Genomic DNA, 24,907 nt, shown 5'->3' on the forward strand with positions numbered 1-24,907 from the left:
GCGCAGTGGAATCAGGAAGACTCATTCCTGAGTTCAAATCTGGTTTTAGATACTCACTAGCTGTGTGACCCTGGGCAAGTCACTTCACCCAGTTTGCCTCAGTTTCCTCATTTGTAAAATGAGCTGAAAAAGGAAATGTCAAACTGCTCCAGTATCTTTGCCAAGAAAATGCCAAATGGAGTTACCAAAAGTCAGAAGCAATATTTAATAATTAAACAACAATAATTAAACAAAAACAAAGAGAAGGTGCCAACCTGCATTAGTAGAGGTAGTTTTGTACACCAAATGAAATCACATGTCTGAACCAAATAATTAAATAAATAAAAGCTGCCCCCTCTTGTTTTTCTTTTTTTTTTCTTTTTGGTGGAGGATACATTGAGGTTTCTAAAAACACTTTCTTAATAGTCCCATGAGTGTTATTCAGCAGAAGGTCTAGAATTTTGTGCAGCAGAGATACTCTTGGTATTATAGAAAAGTCTCTCATATCCCAAAGATTTAGTTTCCCCCTTATGAAGTTAAAAAAATTAACATCTTACTCATGCCTTTTGGTTTTCACACTAACTTCCCTTCATTGAGCCTTCCCTTATATAAAAGAAAAATTGTCAAAACTAACCAACTACCTGCTCATGATAGACTACACAACATTCTGCTCCTGTAGTCCCTGCTCTGTATCCACCCCACCCCTCAAGGCCACCAAGAGGAGCCCCATTCATTTCCCTAAATGCCTTTCTATTCCATGCATCAGGCTCAGAAGTGGGCTGCCCCCAGAACTCACAGGCTGTAGCAACTCAGGACGTGCTGTATCTGGTCTGATTTTTCCTTTGAGGACCATTGGGTTGAATTCCACAATTTTAAATTTGATTTCTCTTAGTTTGGACTGTTCGATCCATTTCCTGAAGAGGTGATAAAAGGCAAGGGGCATCGTTATTTTAGCAACTGGGTATGAGATAGATTGGATAGGGGAGAAAATGGTAGCAGGGAGACCAATTGTGGTTATTAGAATAGTCCAAGTGAGAAGAGATGAATGCCTGAACCAGGGTGGTGGCTCTGGCAATGAAGAGAAGGCAATTTTAGAACTTTCAGTATATTTTGGAAAGATTTCCTCATAGAGCATTGGACCTGGAGTTAGGAGGACCTGAGTTCAAATCTAGGCTCGGACACTTACTAGTTGTGTGATCCTGGGCAAGTCACTTAACCCTGATTGCCAGAAAAAAAAAAGGAAAGAAGGAAGGAAGGAAGAGAGGAAGGAAGGGAGGAAGGAGGGAGGAAAGGAGGGAGGGAGGGAGGGAGAGAGAGAGAAGGAAGGAAGGAAGGAAGAAAGAAAGAGAGAGAGAGAAAGAAAGAAAGGAAGGAAGGAAAGAAGGAAGGATGGAGGAAAGAAGGAAGAAAGAAAGATGCAAGGAAGCAAGGAAGGAAGGAAGGAGGGAGGAAGGAAGGAAGGAAAGAGAGAGAGAAAGAAAGAGAGAAAGGAAAAAAGAAAGAAAGAAAGAAAGAAAGAAAGAAAGAAAGAAATAAATAACTAAATAAAGAAAGAAATAAAGAAAGGAGGGAGGAAGGAAGGAAGGAAGGAAGGAAGGAAGGAAGGAAGGAAGGAAGGAAGGAAGGAAGGAAGGAAGGAAAAGGAAGAAAGGAAGACAGACAGACCAGTTTCCTCCCAAAGATTCAGCAAGGATAGAGAGCTTGTTTTGAAGTCCTAAAGACATATAAGTTCAAATCCCACTTCTGACATATAGTGGCTGTGTGACCTTGAAAAGTTGTTACTCTCCAGTGCCCATATAAGCGACTAAAACAGGGGTTCTTAGCCTTTTTGTGTGTCATGGACCTCTTAGTGAAGCCCCTGAACACTTTCTTGACATATAATGTTTTAAAATAATTTGAAGGAAATGCTAAATTTCAGTTAGAAGTTGCTGAAAATAAAGTTGTAATTTATTTTTCTGATCCAAGTTCATAAACTCCATGGAATCTCTCCATTAACCCCAGGTTAAGACCCCCTGGTCTAAGACTATAGTTTGCAGAGAAGAGGCTGATGTGCTTTGGCAAAGAGAGTTTTCTTATCTAGGGGGTTCCCTATGCCAATGAAAACCCAGGTCCAGTCCCTATCTTTATCCCCTTCCACTCCAAATGTTTAAAATTGGCAGGGTGGGGTGGGGATGGGGAAGAGAGACTTTCTATTTAAGGGATTTACAAATGGTAGTTAATGACCCCAGACATGCCGAGGTATTATAAGCAGCTACTGATTGTAGGATCCAAGATGCAGGGCTGGAAGGAACCTCAGAGCTCATGTAGTTGAAATCCTTCATTTTTTAGAAGGAGGAAACTGAGGCATGATTCTATGACCCAGCTTTCAACATGGTGCCCTAGTTACCACCATATTCCCCTTGCTGCCAGTTATACCCTAGGGCACCTTGTCAGCTATATTATGATTATCTGGTTATGATTACACAATCAAATCCCAAAGAATGGGCAGTGTTTATGAAAGGACAATGGTTACTGAGTGGAAAGACACAAACCAGCCCCTCTGAAGCAAGTGTTGGTTACCGGATGTGGGAGAGCGTGTTCCTCAGACCGACCACATAGAATAAGACATTGGCATCTGTGTTGCTGTAGATGCTGTTGATGGCCGCCATGGCAGCACCCATCCTGCCTGCCGCTGCACACACCACCACAGGGATCTCTTCTTCCATTTCCTCAGAATCCTCGGCATCATCTGCAGACATTGAAAAGAGTATTAGTGCAAGGTCAAGTCCCCAGAAATTCCAGATGGGGACTGATGGGGGCAGCAGCACTGATCACCAGGACTGAAGAGGAAGAAGACAGTTACTGGAAGGAGAGTGGAACTGTCCAACACAGTGTTTTTGTTTGCTTTATTTTTAGATGGGAGAAGCTGAGGCAATTGGGGTTAAGTGACTTGCCCAAGGTCACACACCTAGTAAATGTTTCAAGTGTCTGAGGCCGGACTCAGGTCCTCCTGACTCTGGGGCCAGTGCTCTACTCACTGCACCACCTCACTACCCCCCAAAACACAGTTTTAAAGTGTTTTTCTTCTAGACCTGGTATTGTGTTTTCTTTTTTCCTTAAACATTGGACAAAAATTTGTAGCAAATTTGATCTTGGATCTGGACCAGCATTCTAAATCTCTTGTTTATCTGTTTACAGCAAGAGTTCTTATGGCACATTTCACTGGGACCACGGATTTTGGAATTGGTAGACACCACTGCAGCCACCTAACCACCTACAGCTGACTGAAAATTCCCTCTACCACCCTCTCCAAGTGGTCATTCAAACCTCTGTTTGAACATATATAAGTTGCTAGGTGATGCAATGGATTGAGCCCTGGGCCTGAGGTCAGGATTTGAATCTGGACTCAGACACTTCCTAGCTGATCCAAGTTCATAAACCCCATGGAATCTCTCCATTAACCCCTGGGTGAGTCACTTTACCCTATTTGCCTCAGTTTCCTCATCCATAAAATGAGCTGGAGAAGGAAATGGCAAAATACTCTAGTATCGCTGTCAATTAACCCCAAATGAAGTCAACAAAGAGTCAGACTGAAACTACATAGAAGGATTTGAACTAGAGTGAGGTAAAGTACCATAGGTAACAAGCCAGAAGGGATCTCGATCTGTTATGCCAATTTTTTCTAAGATGATAAGGGAAATGGATGAACCCAAGATGATTTTAAGCTCCAGAACCTGAGAGACTTAAGAAAATTGTGCAGCTTTTGACAGAGACAGCCAGGTTCAGGAGGGAGCCAGTTTGGGGCTTGATTTTGAGGGACACTGAGACACGGGAGCTATCCAAGTGGAAATTATCCAAGGAGAAATGCCTGCTCGGTCTTTGGAGATAAGGGGTTGGCTCTCACGCAGGCACTCTGAAAGGTTTTCCAGTCCTTGTAAGGGACTTTTCCTAAACCACAACTCTCTGAGACTCCAAATCACAGAGAAGGCGCTGACCTACTTTGTCAGAGGGAGATTTCCCAACACCAGTAAAATCACAGATTAAGTCCCAGTTCTTATCCCCATTCATATACATTCCCTTACCTGGCTGCTCTTCTGATCAGTGATGTACTCAACTAGGAATGGTCTTAAAATGCCCTTCTTTTTAAATTGCAACTCTCTCATCCATTAGCATGAACAGTGGATATTTGACTGTGCCTAGAATGTTTTTAAAGTTCTTCAGGATCTTATGTGAGCCCAAGAATCATTATTATTATTATTATTATATTAGCTTCACCTTTTATTTGGTCTGCAAATGTTTTAATGAAATGTTCCTGTTATCTGGGAAATACTGTTAACTTTTAATTTCCTGTAGCAATACTACATGGGATAAGGGCTCAGGGTTATCCCTATGATAGTCCAAAGCCCAGGGTCATATATAGTAAGCAGAAGGTGCCCCAGAGAGGCTTTTGCCAAGCCTCCAGAATCCCTCTTAAGCCTCATTAATCAGTGAGATTGTTAAGGTTAACTCCTTGTTAAAAAGGTTAACCTAGATAACCTAGATAAGACCTCAACATCAGATTGGTAATATATCTAGGTGATCTTATAGGTCCCTGGAGGAGGTTGAACTTGTCAGAGATCAGGAGAGTTGCTTTGAGTTACTTTTTTAGGATAGATAAAGCTTGTCCTATACTCAATCTCTTGTTAGCCCAAATGCTTGAATAGATCCTGATCTATATCTGGCCACTGGACCCAAGTGGCTTCAGAGGAGAAAGTAAGTCTGGTGACTTTGCACAGCCCTGCCTCACTTAAATCTAATTTACTTGCATGTCATGGCATCACCTCCATGATGTCATGGTCCTCTTAGAGAATGAAGGACAAACAACAGCTTGCATAGAACCTGAGAGCACTCTTTCTTTTGTTGTAGTGACCAGACATGACTCGATTCTAGTGTTTTCAAGGGGACCTTGTGAGGAGGGGGATCAAAGACAACTCCCCTCCCCCATTTCCTCACAGCTTAGCTTAGGGGAAGGCTCTTGACTGTGTCAATTAAGGTCAGTCGTGGCAAGAATAGTCTAAACTCTTTGGCCAGATGGAGCCACAAACATAATCAAACTAGACTCAGGTAATCATTGGGATAACTCATCAGCTTGTGAGTGCTCGTTAGCCTTGAGACTCCACCTCATCACTACCCTCTGCCTCTCTGATTAGAAAACGGGGGCCGTGAACTCCAAATCTCCCATATAAGGAGAGAACTCACTTCAGACATCTCATGTCTCACCTGGCTGCACTAACTGGTGATTTCGCTGACCATCCCTGTATGGGCTACCTTCTCCTTTCCTTCCTCCATCCATTTTCTTTCCTGTCCTCTCCATCACCACCACCAGCCCAAGTTTTTCAGGTTTCCTTTCCTTATTAGATTGTAGGCTTCCTGAGGACAGGACTAGCTTTCTATTTTTGCATTTGTATTCCCAGTACTTAACACACTGCTTGGCACACAGTAGGCATTTAATAAATGCATATTGATTTATTGATGGAGATAATTGGGAAATGATCATACTATTGCCTACCTCTGATCACAGCTAGATAGGGTCATGGGGGCATAGATTTAGAGCTGGGACGGAACCTTCTGCTCATCTTGTCCAAGCTCCTTATTTTACAAATAAGGAAACCGAGATCCATGAAGATTAAGAAACTTGCCCAAAGTCAGGTAGTAAGGAGGAGGGAGAGAATTTGAACCCAGGCGCTCTGCCTCTAGGTCCAGCATGCTTTCTACTGCATCACATGGGCCAGTAACAACAGCCTTGAGAGCCCATCTATGGGGATGGACATAGCATAGTCAAGTTGGTTTTCAGCTTACCTGTTTCATTCTTTAGTGTAGACGCCTTGTAAGCTTTCTTGTACAGAATCATACAGATAGTCAGAACAAGAAGGAACAGCAAGATTTGATTAACTGAAATTTTAAAAATAACAAATTAAGACATAATTTATCCAATCAAAATCAATTGATAAACTTTTCAAAGAACAGCACCAGCAAATTGGATTTGGGATTAATGGGTTGGGTTCAAGTCCCCATTTTGTCATTTACTACTTGAGTGATCTCAGGCAAATCACTTAACTTCTCTGGGCCTCAATTTCCCCGTCTGTAAAATAAGGAACTTGATGACCTCCAAGGTCCCTTCCAGCTTTAAGCCATGATCCCACGATGACATGCATATGAATAATCAAAAGGAATAACGTAGGCTTTACCTCTTTGTTATCATGAATAATTAACAATAGCATTATTAATTACATCCTATCAAATTCTAAGCATTAAACAATTATTCATGTTATTGATCTATTTCACTTCTCTCTAAAGCCATAACTACAGTATAGTAACCAGGGTTTTGCCTACAGTGCCAGATTCCGATAGCACTTCATCTTAGGAAAAAAATAGCTACGATTTATCTAGTGCATTAAAGTTTGCAAAGCCATTTCCCTATGTTATCTCCTCGCAAGAACCTTGGCAGGTAAATACTACTACTGCCGCTGCTGCTGTTGCTGCTCCTCTTCCTCCTCCCATTTTATAGAAACTGAGGCACAGAGAGGTTAAATAAATTACCCAGGGTCACACAGCTAGTAAGTGTCTTGAGCAGGATTCCTGATTCCAAGCCCGGTGGTCTGAGCACTGTCCCATCTAGCTGAGTTTAGCACATAGCTGACATAAAACAGGGGGCTAGCAGATGGAAGTCTTAGGGCTCAGGTGAGCTCCTTCCGACATTCTACTATCCTGGCCCATAATGGCCATTCTCTCCATTCTCACTCCAACCAAATTATTCCAGATACCAAGCTGGTTAGTTAGAGCTCTGTTTCCTTTTATGAACTTAGGCTGATCTCTTTTAAGTAATCATGGATCTCATCAAGAAGACCCAATTGCATTCCAAGGATTGAGCTCTGAGATGTGTCTTCTGCCCACAGGAGTATCTGGAGAACACCACCAGCTACAGGGAATCCCTCTCTCATTCGGGCTCTGAGAATGGTATCTTCTATAATGATGGTGAACAACTTTAATGAATGTATATCTCCCTGCTATATCCTCCCTTGCCATTAACCAGATGGTTCTTAAATTCTGTGGGTGCATTTCTGAGGAATCTTATATGATTTGAATTTAGGCAACACAGACTCCTTGTCAGAAGGAGAATGTTTAAGGCTGAGGTTTGCTCTACAACGTCAAACAATTTTGTGGGTCAACAATATGTATTCTCTTTCATATTAATAAAGATAATAATATATTCCTATGGTACCTCTAGGTTTACGAAACACTTTCCCTGCAATGATCCTATGATGAATTCAAGCACAAATTACTGTTCATCCTAGTTTACAGATGAGGAAACTGAAGTCTAAAAAAGTCAGGCACCTAACAATTCTCTTATCAAACAGCATGGGGGTGATAGCAAAGTGTGAACTAACCCAGTTTGATCTACTAATTTTGCCATACCTTCAAGAGAATATGGAAGAGCTATTGAGTGGCATGGCGAATGACTATGTGAATATTAAATTGATTAATATATGAATATTACTGTAGGGAAAGGAACAAGCATTTATTAAGCGCCTACTATATGCCAGGCACTATGCTAAGCACCTTACAAATATCATCTCATTTGTAACAATACTCATCTAGGCTTATTGCTCAGTACCCTTAACAAACTACTTTCTATTTTTACTTTTTTTTGCTGCTCCATGTATATGAAAATTCATCTCCTATCTCTACACTTTTGCCTAGGCTGTTCCTGACACTTGGAATACACTCCCTTCCCACTTCTACCTTTTAGATTCTTTGTTTCCTTCCCAATTCAGTTATGTTGCTTCCTATAAGACACTTACCTGATCTCTGTTACCCTCCTCCTTAGTTATATTGCACTCATTTTGTATGCATTTTATGTTTCCTTAAAATGAATGTCATTACCCTGCCCCCATACAATGTAAGCTTCTAGAAGGCAGGGAGGATTTTTTTAAGTCTTTGGATCCCCAGTGCCTAGGATAAGGTAGGTGCTTAGTGACTACTGCACAGTTACACAACTTTGACCTTAATTGGTGCTTAAAAATGTTTGTTTGATTGAATTGATACTTTTTATTTCCCTCATTCTGGACAGTTCGCATCTCAGAGCTTAAGTCACATTTTGACTAATGTGCTAGAAAATAAAAATAAAACCACAACCTTTGTCTGATGAAAATGAATTTTATTTTCATGTGGGACTAAATTTTTTTTCATGTTGAAGAGGTCCAAGATTGGCCACTAGATTTGTTTTTCCTTTTAAAATGTTTATTGGTATCTTTGGTTTTTCCATTACTTTCATTTCCAAATACATCCCTCCCTACTCGGCTACTCAGAGAGAAGACCTTGTAACAGAGAATAAAAAAGAGAGAGAAAAGGAAAAGAAAACAGATCAGAAAAACTAGCCAACACATCAAGAGGGGCTGATGGGCCACACCCGCAGATTATCATATTTGAAAATATCTTGGGCCCTGGAGAAGCTGTAAGAACCAAAGGTGAACAGCTTTGATTCACAGAGATCCTCACAAACAGCGGTGATCAGCCAAGCCTAAGGTCACTGGGGCCTCCAAGATTTCATCAGAGATTAGGAAAAGCATTTGCAAGGTCCTGGGAAGGAAGAGATCTGAGCCTGACCCAAAGAAGCCTGTCTAAGACCAGAACAAAAAAGAGATGGAGGGGGCGGGTTGGGGTGTGATGATCAGGAAGAGGGGTTAGCTGCATATCAGAAGATATCAGTTTGAAGCAAGGAAAAACTTCCTAACAATGAGAGCTTTCTCCATATGGTATGGGTTATCTCATAAAGTAGTGAGTTCCCTGTGACTGGAGTCTTTAAGAGAATCCGGATGCTGTCAGAGAAAATGTAGAGGGAATTCTCATTCCGCTGCAAGTTGGACTAAGTGGCTTTTAAAGTCTCTTCCACTCAGGGGGTTCCGGGATAGTCTGTCTGCTGCTTCATGCTGTGGCTTTTCTTTGCCTCTGTTTCCTAATCTCTAAAACAGGGTTAGCGCCGCTCATGACCCAGTTAGCAAGGATCAAAAGGGGTAATGAATGTGAAAAGCCTTGTAAACCGCATGTATTGTTGTATCATATCATATCATATCATATCATACATGTGTCAACTATTCCCTTTATTAAAAATGATTTGCAGTGAACAGAGAAGTGATGGGTATAATGTTTAATAAATGCTGGTTGAATAGAAATCTCTATCCTATTTAGAGGTGGATTATTTAAATTTTTCTATTTCTTTTTTAATCATCATGAACTTGACAAACATCCATAAACACACACACACACACACACACACACACACACACACACACACACACACACAAGAGAGGACTGTGTCCAACACCATGAATTAGAGCCTGATTCTCTTGGTGGGTTTTTGGAAGGGATCCTCTGGACTCCTCTGTTCTCTTCCCAAAGAAGCCCTGTGATGGATGAACAGCAAATTATTTTGCTTGGCATCCAGGGAAAACTTCATCTTACACTTGGGCTATCTGTACAGGTCAGTTAGTGTGCTGTAAAAATAAATATTGCATGGAACCAGAGGGCAAAATAGACATTGAAAGGACGCTGATCACCTCAAGAAAGATCCTAATATAAAAACTCCATGGAACATTATAGTCAAATTTCAGAACTATCAGGTCAAGGAAAAAAACAATTCAAGTATCAGGGTGCCACAGTCAGGATTACATAGGAATTAGCAGCAGTAATATTAAAGGATCAGAGGCCATGAAACATGATATTCTGGAAGGCAAAGGAACTAGAACTACAACTAAGAATCACCTACCTGGTGAAATTAAACATAATACTTCAAGGGAAAAAATGGTCATTGAATAAAATAGAAGGATTTCAAGCTTTAATAAGGAGAAGACCAGAATTGAACAAAAAAATATGATCTGTAATATCTCAAGACCCAATTGAAGCCTAAAAAGGGAAAAGAAAACATAAGGAATTCAATGGAACTGAACTGTTTACATCCCTACATGGGAAGATGATACTTGTAATTCTTAAAAATTGTACCACTGATAGTACAGCTAAAAGGAATATGCATAGAAGGTATGGGTATAAGGTGAATTTGAGAGAATGACATGAAAAATAATTAAGGGATGAGAAAGAGAAGTACACTGGGTACAGAAGGAAGGGAGAGGTAGAATGGGGTAAATTATTTCACATAAAGTGGCATGAAAAACCTATTACGGTGGAGGGAAAGATGGGCAACAGTCATCACTTGAACCTTACTCTCAAAAGTATTGGCTCAAAGAGGAAATAACATACACAATAAGGTAAATATAGAAATCTATTTTACTTGACAGGAAAGAAGGAGGGGAGGAGTCCAAGTAAAGAGGGGCCGACTGACAGAAAAGAGGGCAGACTGGGGTAGGTGGTAGACAAAAGCAAAACACTGTTGAGAAGGGAAAGGGTGAAAGGAGAGAGGACAAACAGGAGGAAAAATAGAATGGAGAGAAATACGCAGTTAGTAATTATAACTGTGAATGTGAACGGGCTGAACTCTCCCATAAAACTGAAGCAGATGGCAGACTGGATCAAAAACCAGAATCCTACAATATGTTATTTACAAAAAACATACTTAAAGCCGAGAGACACACACAGAGTAAAAAATCTATAATGCTTCAGCTGAAGTTAAAAAAAAGCAGATGTAGCAATCCTGATCTCAGACAAAGCAAAAGCAAAAATAGACCTAGTTAAAAGCAATAAGGAAGGAAACTATATCTTGCTAAAAAGTACCATAGACAATGAAGTAATATCAATACTAAACATATATGCACAAAGTGGTATCAATACCAGATCTCAAACTATATTATAAAGCAGTAATCATCAAAACTATCAGGTACTGACTAAGAAATAGAGTGGTAAATCCATGAAATGGATTAGGTACACAAGACACAGTAGCAAATGAAGAATAGTAACCTATTTTTGATAAATCCAAAGACTCCAGCCTTTGGGATAAGAACTCGTTATTTGACAAAAACTGCTGGGAAAACTGGAAAACAATAGGGCACAAACTATGTATAGAACAATATTTCACACTATATACCAAGATGAGGTCAAAATGGATACATGATTTAGATATAAAGAGTGACATCATAAGCAAATTAGAAAAGCAAGGAATAGTCTACCTGTCAGATCTATGGAGAAGGGAAGAATTCCTGACCAAACAAGAGATAGAGGGTGTTACAAAATGTAAAACAGATAATTTTGATTATATTAGACTAAAAAGCTTTTGCACAAACAAAACCAATACAACAAAGATTAGAAGGAAAGCAGGAAGCTGAGAAACAATCTTTACAGCAAGTATCTCTGATACAAGCCTCACTTCTCAAATATATAGAGAACTGAGTCAAATTTATAATAATATAAGCCATTCCCCAATTGATAAATAGTCAAAGGATATGAAGCGGCAGTTTTCAGATGAAGAAATCAAAGCTATCTACAGGCATATGAAGAATTGCTCTAAATCACTTTTGATTAGAGAAATGAAAATTAAAACAATTCTGTGGTACCACCTCACACCTATCACATTGGCTAATATGACAAAAAAAGGAAAATGATAAATGCTAGAGAGAATGTGGGAAAATTGGGACACTAATGCATTGTTGGTGGAGTTGGGAACCGATCCAACTATTTTGGAAAGTATTTGGAAGTATGCCCAAAGGGCAACCAAACTGCATGCCTTTTAAAAATCCAACAATACAACAACTAGGTCTGTATTCCAAAGATGTTATTAAAAAGATTGGAAAGGATCTACACATGCAAAAATATTTATAGCAGCCCTTTTCATGGTGGCAAAATATTAGAAATTGAGGGGATGCCCATCAATTGAGGAATGGCTGAACAAGCTGTGGTATGTAAATATAATGCAATATTGTAATGCAATAAGAAATGATGAGCAGGCAGATTTCAGAAAAACCTGAAAAGACTTCTACAAACTGATGCAAAGTAAAATGAGTGGAACCAGTAAAACATTATACACAGTATCAATAACATTATGTGATGATCAACTAAGAATGGCTCAGCTCTTCTTAGCAACACAATGATCCAAAATACGTACAAAGGACTCTCAAAAGAAAACACTATTCACATCCAGATAAAGAACTGATGGATTCTGAATGCAGATTGTAGCATACTTTTTTCACTTATTTTATTCTTTTTGTGGTTTTTTTCTTTTTGATCTATTTCTTCTTTCACAACTGTGACTAATGTGGAAATATGGATTGCATTATAGCACATGTATAACCTATATCAAATTGCCCACCATTTTAGGAAGAGGAGAGGAAGGGGAGGAGGGGAGGGAGGGAGAAAAATTTGGAACTCAAAATCATGTAAAAATGAAAACTAAAAATTGTCTTACCATGTAATTGGGAAAAAAATAAAATGCCAAAGTTTGAAAAAAAAATAAACTGCATACCAGTGCATCTGCCCACACGTAGAGCTTCCAAGTTATTGCCATGGGCAAGGGTATTTGGTTTCAAGCATCTTATGGAGTGGAATCAAAGTCTGAATATTTGGGTTTCTAGACTCTGCCAAAGACAATTTTATCCTGGCCTCGGTCCAGTGCAAAGCAAATTAGGGGGACCAGAGACTGGAGGAGGCAAATTCTATCATCAACCCCATTGGCCAGTTTGATTCAACCAGTATTAGCCAGTCTGGGAACCCTGCCAAACATCTGGATTTTTCCCATTTAAGGCTCGCTTGATAACATTTAGGATGAATAAATGTTTTACGAGGATGTTTTCTACAGCTGACTTGCTCAAAAAACTTGGAGCCCCTTCAGTGGCTGTCACCTTAACATTTTAATTGTCAACTCTTTATAGGGGTGACTGTCCATGAAATTCATTTTTTGGGGTAGGAGGGAATCTGGAAATGGGATTTCCTCAGTGTGGATAAAGTTCCAGTGTGGAAAGCTTTTTCCATTAGTGAAGAATCAACTCATCTTTAGCTTGGGGTCAGAGGGAGCTGCCTGGGAGCACTGAGAGGGTGGGCCTTGCCCAGGGACATGCAATCATTAGGTATTAGAAGTGAGGCATGAACTTGGGTCTTCCTGACTCTATTGCATCTCTGTGAAATGAAATAAATTTAGGGCTAGAAGGGACCATAGAGGCCATTAAGTCTTGCTTTTAAAAATTTTACCATAGAGGAAACTGGCCCAGGAAAAGGTCATATGGATGGTAAGTGGCATAGGGTGATATGGATGGTAAGTGGCAAAGCCAGGATTTGAACCCAGGTTCTGTGACTCCAAAACCAGAACCCTTCCCATTGAATCCCAGAGCTGAAGGGAATGTTAGAAAGTATTCTATTCAATCCTCTCATTTTGCTGATGAGGAAACTGAGGGCCAGAGAGAGGATGGAATTTGTTTAAGGTCATATAGCAACTTAGCAGCAAAGCCAGGCCCTAGTCTGGTGCTCTCTCTGCCATGGCCCATTAGATAAAACAACCCATTTTTCATAGGAATATGTTGAAAAATTGTCAGCTAGAACATTCTGCCAAGATGCTGCCTGAATAGGAGGCAGCCAACCAGCTTCCCTGCACTGACTCCAGCAAAACCCTAAAGTTTTCATTGGACTGAGTAATGATCAAGAAATCCAAAAAGACTGCAGCCTGAGGAGTAGTTATCTGAGTTGTTGCAGGAATGTGGAGGTCCTGGGTTCAAAACTAGCCTCTGCAATCATTCAGATAACTTTCCTCCTATCTACCTTCAGCGAAATAGATGACAAGTGGAAATGAGCTTGATATGATCTTGCATACATGTGTATGAGTATATATGTGTATATGTGTGTGTTTATAGAGCTGACTCTCTCCATATACATATACGTGTGTGTGCGTGTGTGTGTGTGTGTGTGTGTGTGTGGAGAGAGAGAGAGAGACAGAGAGAGAGAGATCTCCATGCTTAATTGTAGCTTTCTTTAGGGTGGGTCGGGGGAATAAAGTAAAAAGTACACAGCAGAGAACAAAAGAAAACCAACAAAGAAGCAAAGAAAAGCCGGGCAGCTCTGAAGACAATCTGTAGTATTTATTATATAAGTTTTCTTGAAATGGAAATTTATTGTTTTATATTGAATCCTCTCTTGTGTTCTGCTATGTACATGGCAATGATTTTTTTTTCTTTTCTTGTTTTATATTTGAGCTTAAAATAAATAATAGAATTTACCAAAAAAAAATCCAATGAGAAACATAACAAAACACTAAGTCTCTTCCTCCCAGAACTATCTATGTAAGAGTCAGCCAGAAGCCCACAGACAATAGGAAAGGAGCTTCCAATAAAGCAAGAGCCAGTGCCAAGAGGTGGGACCCATGCAGCCTTCAAGGCTTTGAGTACAGAGGCAGCCAGAGTGGAGGGCTGCCTTGAGAAAGGCCCAGAATGGTGAGGATGCTCTAGGGAGGATCAGGTACCTTGGAAGCCCCCTAGTCTTAGTCGGGAGTGACTCAGTGAGGATGGTACAGATTAATGGGGCTCACTCCACAGCACTGAGACCCCCAGTCCAGGGGCTCTGGGGTCTCTAACACTCTGTCCTGAGATGGTAGAGCGGGCCCTGAAGGTCCAACTTCTTGAACCTCAAAGATCCAGGGGAGCCTAGCCCTGGTGGGTAGAGACTACTGAAGAGCCCAGGGGACCACTTAAAGCCGATCGTACCACTTTAAAGTGAATTAGTGTTTTGTTGTTGTTGTTCAGTCATTTCCAACTCTTCATGAACGCGTTTGGGGTTTTCTTGGCAAAGATACTGGAGTGGCTTAGCATTTTCTTCTCCAGCTCATTTTACAGATGAGGAAATTGAGGCAAACAGAGGTAAGTGACCTGCCCAGGGCCACACAGCTATTAAGTGTCTGAGGTTAGATTTGAGCTCAGGAAAATGAGTCTTCCTGGGTCCAGGCCTGGTGCTCTATTCACTGTTCCACCTAGACGCCCAAATTAGAGGGCAAAAGCCCCAATTTGTGAACTAAAACTTGGGATATGAGTAAGTTAAAGAAAATACCAGCCAGTTTCAAAATTATTGAAAATATAGAGATCCCTCAAAAAAGCAGAGACTCACAGGGAAAAAAAATTTTTTTTTACAAGAACTAAATGAAATAAAATCTCTGGAGGCAAGAATTAGAAGGAGAGTATGTAGCTGAGGAGAGAAAATGCTAAATCTTGTTCAAGAAATGGGTCCCTGGAAACTAGAACAGAACAATCATGAAGTTTATAAGGCAGTGAGACACATTAGGACAAAATCAAAAGAGTGAAAACTAGAAGAAATATTAGATGTCTGATATAATTGTAATAGCAATAATAACAATACTGGCATTCACATAGAATTTAAACATTTGCAAAGATCTTGACGAATATGTCATTTTGATCCTCACAACAATCCTGGGAGGTGGATGCTATTATTATCCCCATTTTACAGATGAGGAAACTGAGGCAGATTGCAGTGACCTGCTCACAGGAACACAGCTATTAATTTTCTGAGACCAGAAGTGAATTCAGGTCATTTTGATTCCAAGCCCAGTTCTCTATCCATGGTACCACTAAAAATCAAATCAAAGAGAAGTAACTTAAGAATCATGGAATTCACTAAAAACCATTATTTTTCAAAAGCCTGGATGCCATATTTCAAAGAATCGTAAATGAAAACTTCCCTGATCTATTAGAACCAGAGGGTAAAGAGTCTACCAATCACTTCCTGATTGGATTCCAAAGAGAAGTCCCAGGAATGTCATAACCAAAACCCAGAGTTCCCACATCAAATAAAAAATATAGTAAACATTCAGAAAGAAGCAGTTTAAGTACCAAAAAACTACAACAGGGAACATAAAAAATCTGACAACTTCTACTGAAAACCAGAGGAAATCTTGGAATACAATATTTTAAGTCAAAAGTAACAGTCTTACAACCAAGAGTAATTTACCTTGCAAATCCTATAGAGGTTGGGGTAGGGGAATGGGTCTTTAATGGAATAGAAGACTTTCAAGTATTTCTGATGAAAATATCAGAGCTGAGTAAGAACTTTGAAATACAAAAACAAGAGTCCAGAGAAACCTAGAAAGGGAAATTTATTTCAGCAATAATTGGAAGGATCTATATAACAATATAGAAATCAATGTCTCTTCAAAACCTCAATGTCTTACGCCATTGAGAGGGTTAAATAAGAAAAATAGGGATCCTGGGGTTAGATTGGTTCTATTCTGAGGGATTGAATGGGGGCAGAGAAAAGGGAGAGTAAAAGGAATATATTAGTGTAGAAAAGAAGAACAAGGGGTGGTAATTGCTGTTTCTCCTAATTGAGGTGGTGAGGAGAGTATATAAACATGGTGGAAGGGATAGGGAGGAAAGGACATCAGGTGAGCCCCACTCTTATCTAAAATGGACAAAAGAGAATTAAATATGCAGAATTTGGTGTAGAAATAAACCATATTCAACAGGGAATCAACCAGGAATTTGTTCTTGTTCAGTCATGTCCAATTCTTCATGACCCCATTTGGGGTTTTCTTGGCAAAGATACTAGAATGGTTTGTCATTTCCTTCTCTAGATCATTTTACAAATGAGGAAACTGAGGCAAATAGGGTTAAGTGACTTGCCCAGGGTCACACATCTAGTGAATATCTGAGGCCACATATGAACTCAGATCTTCCTGCCTCCATGCCTGGCACTCTATCTGCTGTGCCACCTAGCTGCCTAGCTGTTAAACTGGGGATAGGGGAGGGATTAAGAGGGAAGAAAATGGCAAGGAGGGACTAGTCCTGAGCAAAATAAACTGCCTGATCCAGAAGGGAGGGGCTAAAGGGATTTTTAAAAAGAAAAGAAAAGGTGAGAGCCTTAGTTTTCCTACTAGATAATTAGAAAATGGTTAAATTGTGGTGTATGAATGTAATGCAATATTGTAATGACATAAAACTGAAAAAAGATGATTTTGGAGAATTCTGGGTAGCAGAAACTGATGGGTAGAATGAAAGGAACATCTATAGATGGATAGCAACACTGCCAGGGAAAACGAGTTTGAAGAATTTCATAGATCATAAATCACAGATTGATTCATTGATCATAGAATGACCAAGCCTTTAGAGGGCCTTTAGAGGGTCTGAAGCATGTTATGGACCTCCTGACAGACAGGTCATAGACACAGGTGCGGAAAGAGGCAGATTTTGGGGCATAGCAGAGTATGGATTCACTTTGCTTAATCATGATTATTTGTCATAGATCTTTTTTTTCTCTCAGTTTTTGATAGGAAGGAAGGAGGGGAGAGATCTGGAGAAAAGGAGACTAGCAATAATGAAGGCCCAAAGGAGAGGGCCATTGTAACTTTTTTTAATGAACAGAAGGGAACAGAAGAAAGTTCAGAAGGAAGCATAGGCAAGCAGGCAGTTTTGAAAGAAGCATGAGGAATTTAATATATACTTTTTTTTAAAGCAAGCAGTATGAAATGGAGATTTATGCTTTCATAAAAAATCTTTTTGTGCTCTGCTATGTGGGTGGAAATGTTATTTTTTGGTATTTAAGTTTAGAATAACACTTTTTTTTCAAAAAGAGAACTTTCAAAAATAGCCAAAACAAGCAAAGTTATCAACTTACTTCTTCTTAATAGAGCCATGTGTTCGTGTGCCTAAAGGCTGTCACCTGTGGGTGGAGAAATTAAAAAAGAAAGAATGAAATCAAAATTGAAATCATAAATATGTATTAAGAACTTTAGCTCCCACAAAACTTTGGTGGGGGGACGTGACTTAACCAATCATTCCTCACCTTTCCTGATCTAGAATTTTGGAGACCAGAACATCAATTTCCAGGACATTATAACTCATTTAAGCCCAGCCTCATATCTGGACTTAAATTTTCTATAGATGTATGGGTCTTAAAATTAGCCTCTGTAAGTTAGTCTTTATTTTTAAAAATGTTAAATGAGTATATTTGGAGTTTTTAATACCACCATAACAGCTTCTCAGAGTCACCTTTGCTGGATCATCATTGGTGCCTCACACCTTAAGTGTGGGTATACCCCAAGGCTCTGTCCTGGGCCATCTTTCCCTCTCTATATTCTCCCTTGGTTTTTTTTTACATATGTTTAAATGTCATCTCTACCCTATCAGCTGCTCCCTAGGCATCATCTGGACCATCAAAGTCATCATCATTGTCATCATTAGCACCGCCACCATCACTACCACCATCTTTATCAGCACCAAGATGAGACTATCAATTCTTAAATCCTCAAAGTGACTCAGTTTCTGGCTGCCTACTAAGAGCTAGACATAGTAACTGTTAGAGCAGGAAGACAGCTGTTGGAGGTGAGGAAATGCAAGATATCACAGTGTACTCTATTTCTTCACACAACAAAAAATTGTGATATACTGTTGGGAAACAGTGAACGAGGGGAATGCATGGGCAGAGATTTGACTTACATAATAACTTACTATGAAAAAACAGCCCCATTCTTTCTTTGGTTCATTGGAGGGTACAGAAACTAATGGTATTCTTACACTTTATCATTCAGCCAACGAACATTTATTAACTATCTACTGTGTGCCTGGTAATGTGCTGGGAATACAAAAACAAAACATGTTCCTTCCCTATTTCACATACTTGCAAATCAGGGAGGAACAGAAGATTCTTCTAAAATAGGACTCTAAACACATCCCCAACTTTCTTTTACCACTTTAAATGGGGTACAATACAAGTTAATGTTTATCTGACACCAAAGAGATTTTGGCATGTTCTATTGAATGTACATCAAATACACAGACTGATTCTGCTCTCTCTGGGATCCTGAATGGGTGCCAGGGTGTTGATTGATACCATCATGGCTTGGCAGCTTGGAGCCTCAGAGTTGGGAAGTTCCTGCCTAGAAATGGGGCCAATATATTATGCTAACAAGCTAAGATCAATAACCAGAAAGACAGACTGAAACTTAAGGACCAGAAGTAATAAGAGATGCTTAAATCAGTGCCTGGGTCCAAACAAGGGTCACATGGGAGTCCAAAAACATCAGCCAGAAGTGGGGTCTGGGGTCAGGTGTAGTATAGTTCATTGTATTCTGCCCTAGTTAAACTCGATCATTCAACCAATAAGCATTTATTAAGCACCTATCATATATCAGGCACTATGTAAGATGCTGGCTATACAAAGATTAGAATGATATAATCCCTCCTCTCAAAGAGTTTACATTCAGGGATGAAAGTGTGTGTATGTATGTCTGTATCACACACACAGACATACACACACGCGCGATTCCAAAAGTTTTAGTGCAATTTTAGCTGCTAAAGCTTAAAAGCACTCTAATACTTTTAGAACACATGATATGTACCAAATAAATGTGGGGTAGTTTGGAAAGGAAGGCACTAGAAGCTGAGAAAGGCAGCAAAGGACTTATGGAGAAAGTAGTGCCTGAAATATATACTGAAGGAAATGAGCTATTCTATGGAGCAGAGGTGGAAAGGCAGTAGAATCAAGATAATGGGGGACAACCAGTACAAAAGTGCAATGCCATGTGTGAAGAACAGAGAAAGAGTTAGTTTGGCAGGAGGGGGAGCAATGAATAATGAGGCTGGAAAGATAGGTTGGGACAGGTTGTGAAGACCTTTAAAGCCCAACAAAAGAGTTTATATTTGAACTTAGAGGTGAGAGGATGGGTACCCAGGTGGTGCAGTGGATAGAGCACTGGGCTTGGAATCAGGAAGATTCATCCTCATGAGTTCAAATCTCTCCTTGGCCAATTTACTAGCTGTGTGACCCTGGGCAAGTCACTTCACCCTGTATGCCTCAGTTCCTCATCTGTAAAATGAGCTGAAGAAGGAAATGGCAAACCACTCCAGTATCTTTGCCAAGAAAACCCCTAATGGGGTCATGAAGAGTCAGACATGACTGAAATGACTCAGTAATAACAACAGAGGCAATAGGGAATCACTGGAGTTTATTGAGTAGGGCAGTAACATGGTCAGATCTGAGCTTAAGGAAAATCACTTTGGCAGCAGTGTGGAAAATAGACTATAGAATGAAAAGACTTGATGGAGGGAGACTGATCAGGAAGCCATCAAAGTAGTCCAGGCTAGAGGGTGGTCTGGACTAAGGTGGTGATTGCAGGAGAAAAGTTAGTGAGGCTGTATACAAATAATTTTATTTTAGAATTTATTTAATGACAATGAAATAAGTTAATTTGTTTGCTTTTCCTTTCCTCATTCAATTACTTTAGCCAAACTGCCAGAAGCTGAGAGACAATACCTTGATGAAAAGGTTCACTCTTCATCTCTGGCATGATAATTAAAAAAAAAAAGTTCCATCCCCTCAAGCAAGTTTTTGTTGAAGTCTTGTTAAGGCTTAGCAGATTTATGAACATAGTAATAGCATGCCCAAGTGGGGCAAGGGACGTCATGGCATAATACAGCAGTGTCAAACTCAAAGAGAAGCAGTACCATTAATCTGTACACAATGATCCCTAACGACTTAATTTTAAATTAGCTTAGCTTTATTTATTTAAATTGACTTATAGACCCAGCTTCAAAATGTAATATCTGCTTTAAATTATACTTTCATTGATTCTGTTAAATATTTCCCAATTACATTTTAATCTGATTTGGGCCAAACACAGGAGTATTATGTGATACATGCCCCCCGAAGGCATGTTTGACACTCTGGTGGACTGGACCAAACACAGAGTTAGGAAGTACAAGATTTGAATCTTCCCTCAGATACTAATGAGCTGTGTGACCATGGGTAAGTCATTTAACCTCTTTGTGCCTCAGTTTCCACATAAAATGAAAAATTTGGACTCAATGACCTCTGAGGTCCCTTCTAACTCTAAATATACAATCCTATAAGTAAAAAAGAAGAGTTCCTGAAAGGTGTTTCATGTCTGTGTCTGTGTAAAAGAAAAATTTAAGCAACTTCATAGAATCTTGGAATCTCAGAGCTGAAAGGAATCTCAAAAGTAAAGTCCATCTCTTACCAAAAATATGATCGTAGTCTACACCATCCCTCACAAGTGATCACCCAACCTCCCAGTGACAAGTGACAAGGAAATAAGTACTTCCCACTTATAGCCCACTTCTGAACAACTCCGATTGGTAGCTGGTTTTTCTTGATGCCAGGTGGAAATCTGCCTCTCCACAACCTCGGCCCATTGTTCCCAGTTCTGTCCTTCAAGGCCAAGCAACACAAGTTTAAGTTTTCTTCCATTTGACAGTCTTTCAAATATTCAGACAGTGACCATGACTTCTTGGTTTTCTCTGTTCCAGGTTAAGCATACTTAGTTCCTTCAATTGGTTTTTCCATGGCATGGTTTTAAGTCCTTGTACCATCTTGGACATTTTTCCCCTGATGCATTCCAGTTTGTCAATATGCTTCTTAAAAGGTGAAGAAAAGGCATGCAAGTTGAGCTTGTAATACCACTGGTCAGCATTTAGGCTCCTGAACCAAGCCCAAATTTTGTTTTGAAATATGAAATTACAACAAGAATCTTCACGGATCAATGAGCAAATATAAAGTGCTTTATAAATGTTAAAATACTGTAGAAATGTCTGTTATGCATATCACTATAGTCAGGAGACTATTTCTGTTTCTTTGCAAAGCTATATTTTATGTCAGATAGTGGTATTTTCTAAGTTTAAAAGAAACTCCAGAGGAGGAAGCACAGATACTTACAGAACTGATGAAACCTGAGTTAAATGTGCTTGGTTTTGTTTTTGTTTTTACTGCCTTCTTTTTTGTTTATTTTTCATTCATTCACAAAATCTATCCTTCATGTCAGTGTTGCAAAGGCAGAGCAAAATGAATTTGAAAGTAACTAAATACAATGTACCCCAAGATACTCCTGGGCATTTTGTCAACCAGTAAGGTTGAGCAGGAAAAGACAACCCCACTCTTCTCTTTCTATCGAAATTCTATCTTTCAAGGTCAATTTCAAGTCCTTCCTTCTCAGGGAAATTTTCCCTGACATTTCCTGCTCATCCATACCAAATGATTGCATATATCCTTAGATTTAATCATTGAGCACCTTGTAATTGAGAAGTTCAAATTAACTCTGCTTTGTAATTGATTCCATATTGTATTGATTTCATATTGTAATTGATTCTGTATATGTTTAAGTCCCCTTTCTATTGTTCTTGAGTTCAGGCCAGGAATTTAGCTTTCCCTCTGAGTTTGTTTCAAAGTTATAATTAATGGGAAAAACTGTTATCTACAATACCTTCAGCTCCTGGGAATTAAGCTGACCTGGTATATTTCCACAAAGCATATTGTCTGTCTTTGTCTATCTTTGTACAATTAAGGAGGGTTTTAGCTCCCTAACAAACCCTCCTAGGAGCCAGGGAGTCTGCTATCCCCTGGTCCACTAACAATGTCCTCAGGATGTAGATGGATCCCATAAAATCAATTAAGCCCTCCTTAATGGCAAAGAGGAGTAATTACTAGCCCCAGGTGGGTACTAGCCAGCTTTCCTTGATGTAACCAATCATGTTGTCCTCACCTCCATGATGCTATCTACCTGTAACCAATTACATTGTCTCCCCCACCTACCCAATCCAGTTCTTTGTTCTCCTGTACTTCCCAAAACTATATGAAGGCTAGTAAATTCTACCTTGTGGTCTTTGGTCATTGAGAGAGCCCATTGACCCAATTTATTGGTTGCTGTTGACTTAACTGAGGTATAGAGAGGTTAAGTGATTGACCCAAAATCTCACAGGTTGTAAGAGCTCTTAATTATTTTGTATATTGTAAAGGGAGATCATGGGGCTATCCAGGGCAGGAAGGTGGTTGTATTTGTATCCTCATTTCTGTCGGATTAAAAATTGGAACCCATGGTGGTCTAGGAGTGGAGGGATAGAAATGAAACAACCCCAGTGATCTGAGACTGTGGTGCAATGGACAGAATGCTGAACTTGAAGTCACGAGATCTGGGCTCAACACCTGGTTCTGCCTCCTATATCATCTTGGGGAAATCACTTTGGGCCTTAGTCTCCTCGAGTGTAAAATGAAATGATTGGGCTAAATGACTTCTAAGGTTTCTTCCAGCTCTAGATTTGTCATCCTATGATCCTACATTGATGCCTGGGGCAGGGCAGAGTTGGAAAGATCTTTTGAGAAAATGGCAAGGAGAGCTGGGGATATGAAGAATCTTTAAAGGAAAGAGCCAGTAGAGCATCTCAGAACAGGGACCAGAGAGAGAAAATAAAAAGGAAATCAGTTTTTTAGGACCTGAGCTTAGAGAAGGCCAGTGAACTTTGTGGGGGTGGACCTCATGGATAGCAATTTTGGAAGCAAAAACAAATAGAGTTGGAGCCAAAGTGGTCAAAGAGCTCTGGATTTAGAGTCAGAGGACCAGAGTTAAAATTTCGTCCTGCCACTAGCTTGCTACCTTTGTGACCTGGGGGAAGTCTTACCTTCTCTGAGCCTGTTTCCTCAACTGTAAAATGAAGAGGTTGAACTAAGTGACCTCAAAGGTCCCTTCCACCTCTAAATCTATGATCCTGCAGAAATCTAAAAGACACTAAAGGCAATAGGCATGCCTCAGACTGGCAGTCAGGAATATTATTACAATATATTATATGTAATATAAGTATTAGAATGAACATGCATGTAGTAAAACATGTATGTGACATGTAATATATTATAATATAATTAATAAATTATATCCCAACATGTATGTGGTAAATCATGTATATGACATGTATAATATATTGTAATATAATTAATAAATAAATTACATCCCAAAGTGTTCGTACCTAAAAGGGTGAAGGGAGGGAGATCAGCTGAAAAAGATAGAAGAAAAGTAAGGGAAGAAGGAAGGGAGGAAGGAAGTCTTCTTTTCTGGATCTTCTAAGGCATGAAACATGAATGAGAACCATTTGGAGGCTCATAGTGTCTGGGTATACAGGAGATAAAATTTCAGGAATGTTGCATCCGATGCTGTGATGTCTGGCCACCATATTTCTACCATTACTGGCCAGCGCACCAAAAACTTCTTGCAAGCTTTAGAGCACTAAAGAAATAGAAGTTATTGTTGTTGGTGTTGGTGTCGTTATCATCATTATTTCATTATGGGAAGCAAAGGAAATATCCTCTCTATGTGAAACAAGGCCATCTGGATAAAAAATCATCTGAATCTTGTATCCACAAGACGCCAAACATCCAGACAAAGAATTGCTTCTTGGGCCCCTCTTCATCCAGATGTTTTGTGACACACACAACCAACATGTTTTCTTTCTGTGATAACTCCTCAATTCATATCTTATTCAGTCAGAACGTCATCTCGCATTTATTAAGCACCTACTAAGTGTCAGGAACTGGGAACTGCACTAAGAGCTGGGGATACAAAGAAAGGTGAAAAGAGTCTGCTCTCTAGCCCGTCTAGTTTGATCCAAGCTGAGATACAAATTCTCCCTCCCACACAAGATGGCATTCAGTCTCTACCCAAAGACCTCCAGTGATACTGAACCCACCCTCTCTGGAGGGCACCCTGTTCCAGTCCTGGACAGTGTGCATTGTTTTCCTTATGGGCTTAAACTTGGCTCTCAACTGCTTCACCCATTCTCATGGTTGTGCCTTCAGGGACCAAATAAACAAGTCTAATCATGCTTCCATTTGCCAGTTCTCTGATTCATTTATTCCTCATTATTCCTCCCACCACAATCAATATTTTCTCTTCTCCAGTTTTCCTATTAATTTACCTTATAGAGTATTTCTTATATTGACAAACTGAAGGTGATAGAGAAAAGTTGAAACATGTTAAAAAGTTTCCAGAAATGACCCTGTGATCACTTTTGGCCAGATGTGATGTAAAAAAATGTAACTTGATAGGCTAGAGAGTTCTTTTTATTATTAATGTAGTCACCTAAGGGCTGTGGCTTTTTGGAGAGGATAATCAATCACTAATTAAAACCAATTATTTGAATCTCTGATTCTCCTACAAGAAGGAGGTAGTGTAATAATACAGTGGTTAGCTCTGGAGTCT

General features: G+C 39.7%; 1 protein-coding gene across 1 annotated transcript in view; it reads right to left on the reverse strand.

Annotated features, from left to right (window-relative positions):
- Positions 1-24,907, reverse strand: part of GLT8D2 (glycosyltransferase 8 domain containing 2) — a 38,284-nt gene that overhangs the window by 12,131 nt on the left and 1,246 nt on the right. The window contains exons 2-5 of the mRNA XM_036761241.1: positions 17,545-17,589; positions 5,797-5,889; positions 2,539-2,707; positions 776-893 (exon numbers count right to left, since the gene is read on the reverse strand). Of these exons, the coding sequence (XP_036617136.1) occupies positions 776-893; positions 2,539-2,707; positions 5,797-5,889; positions 17,545-17,563 (399 nt within the window). The 5' untranslated portion in view covers positions 17,564-17,589. The remainder of the gene's footprint in view (positions 1-775; positions 894-2,538; positions 2,708-5,796; positions 5,890-17,544; positions 17,590-24,907) is intronic.

This window comes from Trichosurus vulpecula, chromosome 5 (genome assembly GCF_011100635.1).
Source record: "Trichosurus vulpecula isolate mTriVul1 chromosome 5, mTriVul1.pri, whole genome shotgun sequence".
Lineage (NCBI taxonomy): Eukaryota > Metazoa > Chordata > Mammalia > Diprotodontia > Phalangeridae > Trichosurus > Trichosurus vulpecula.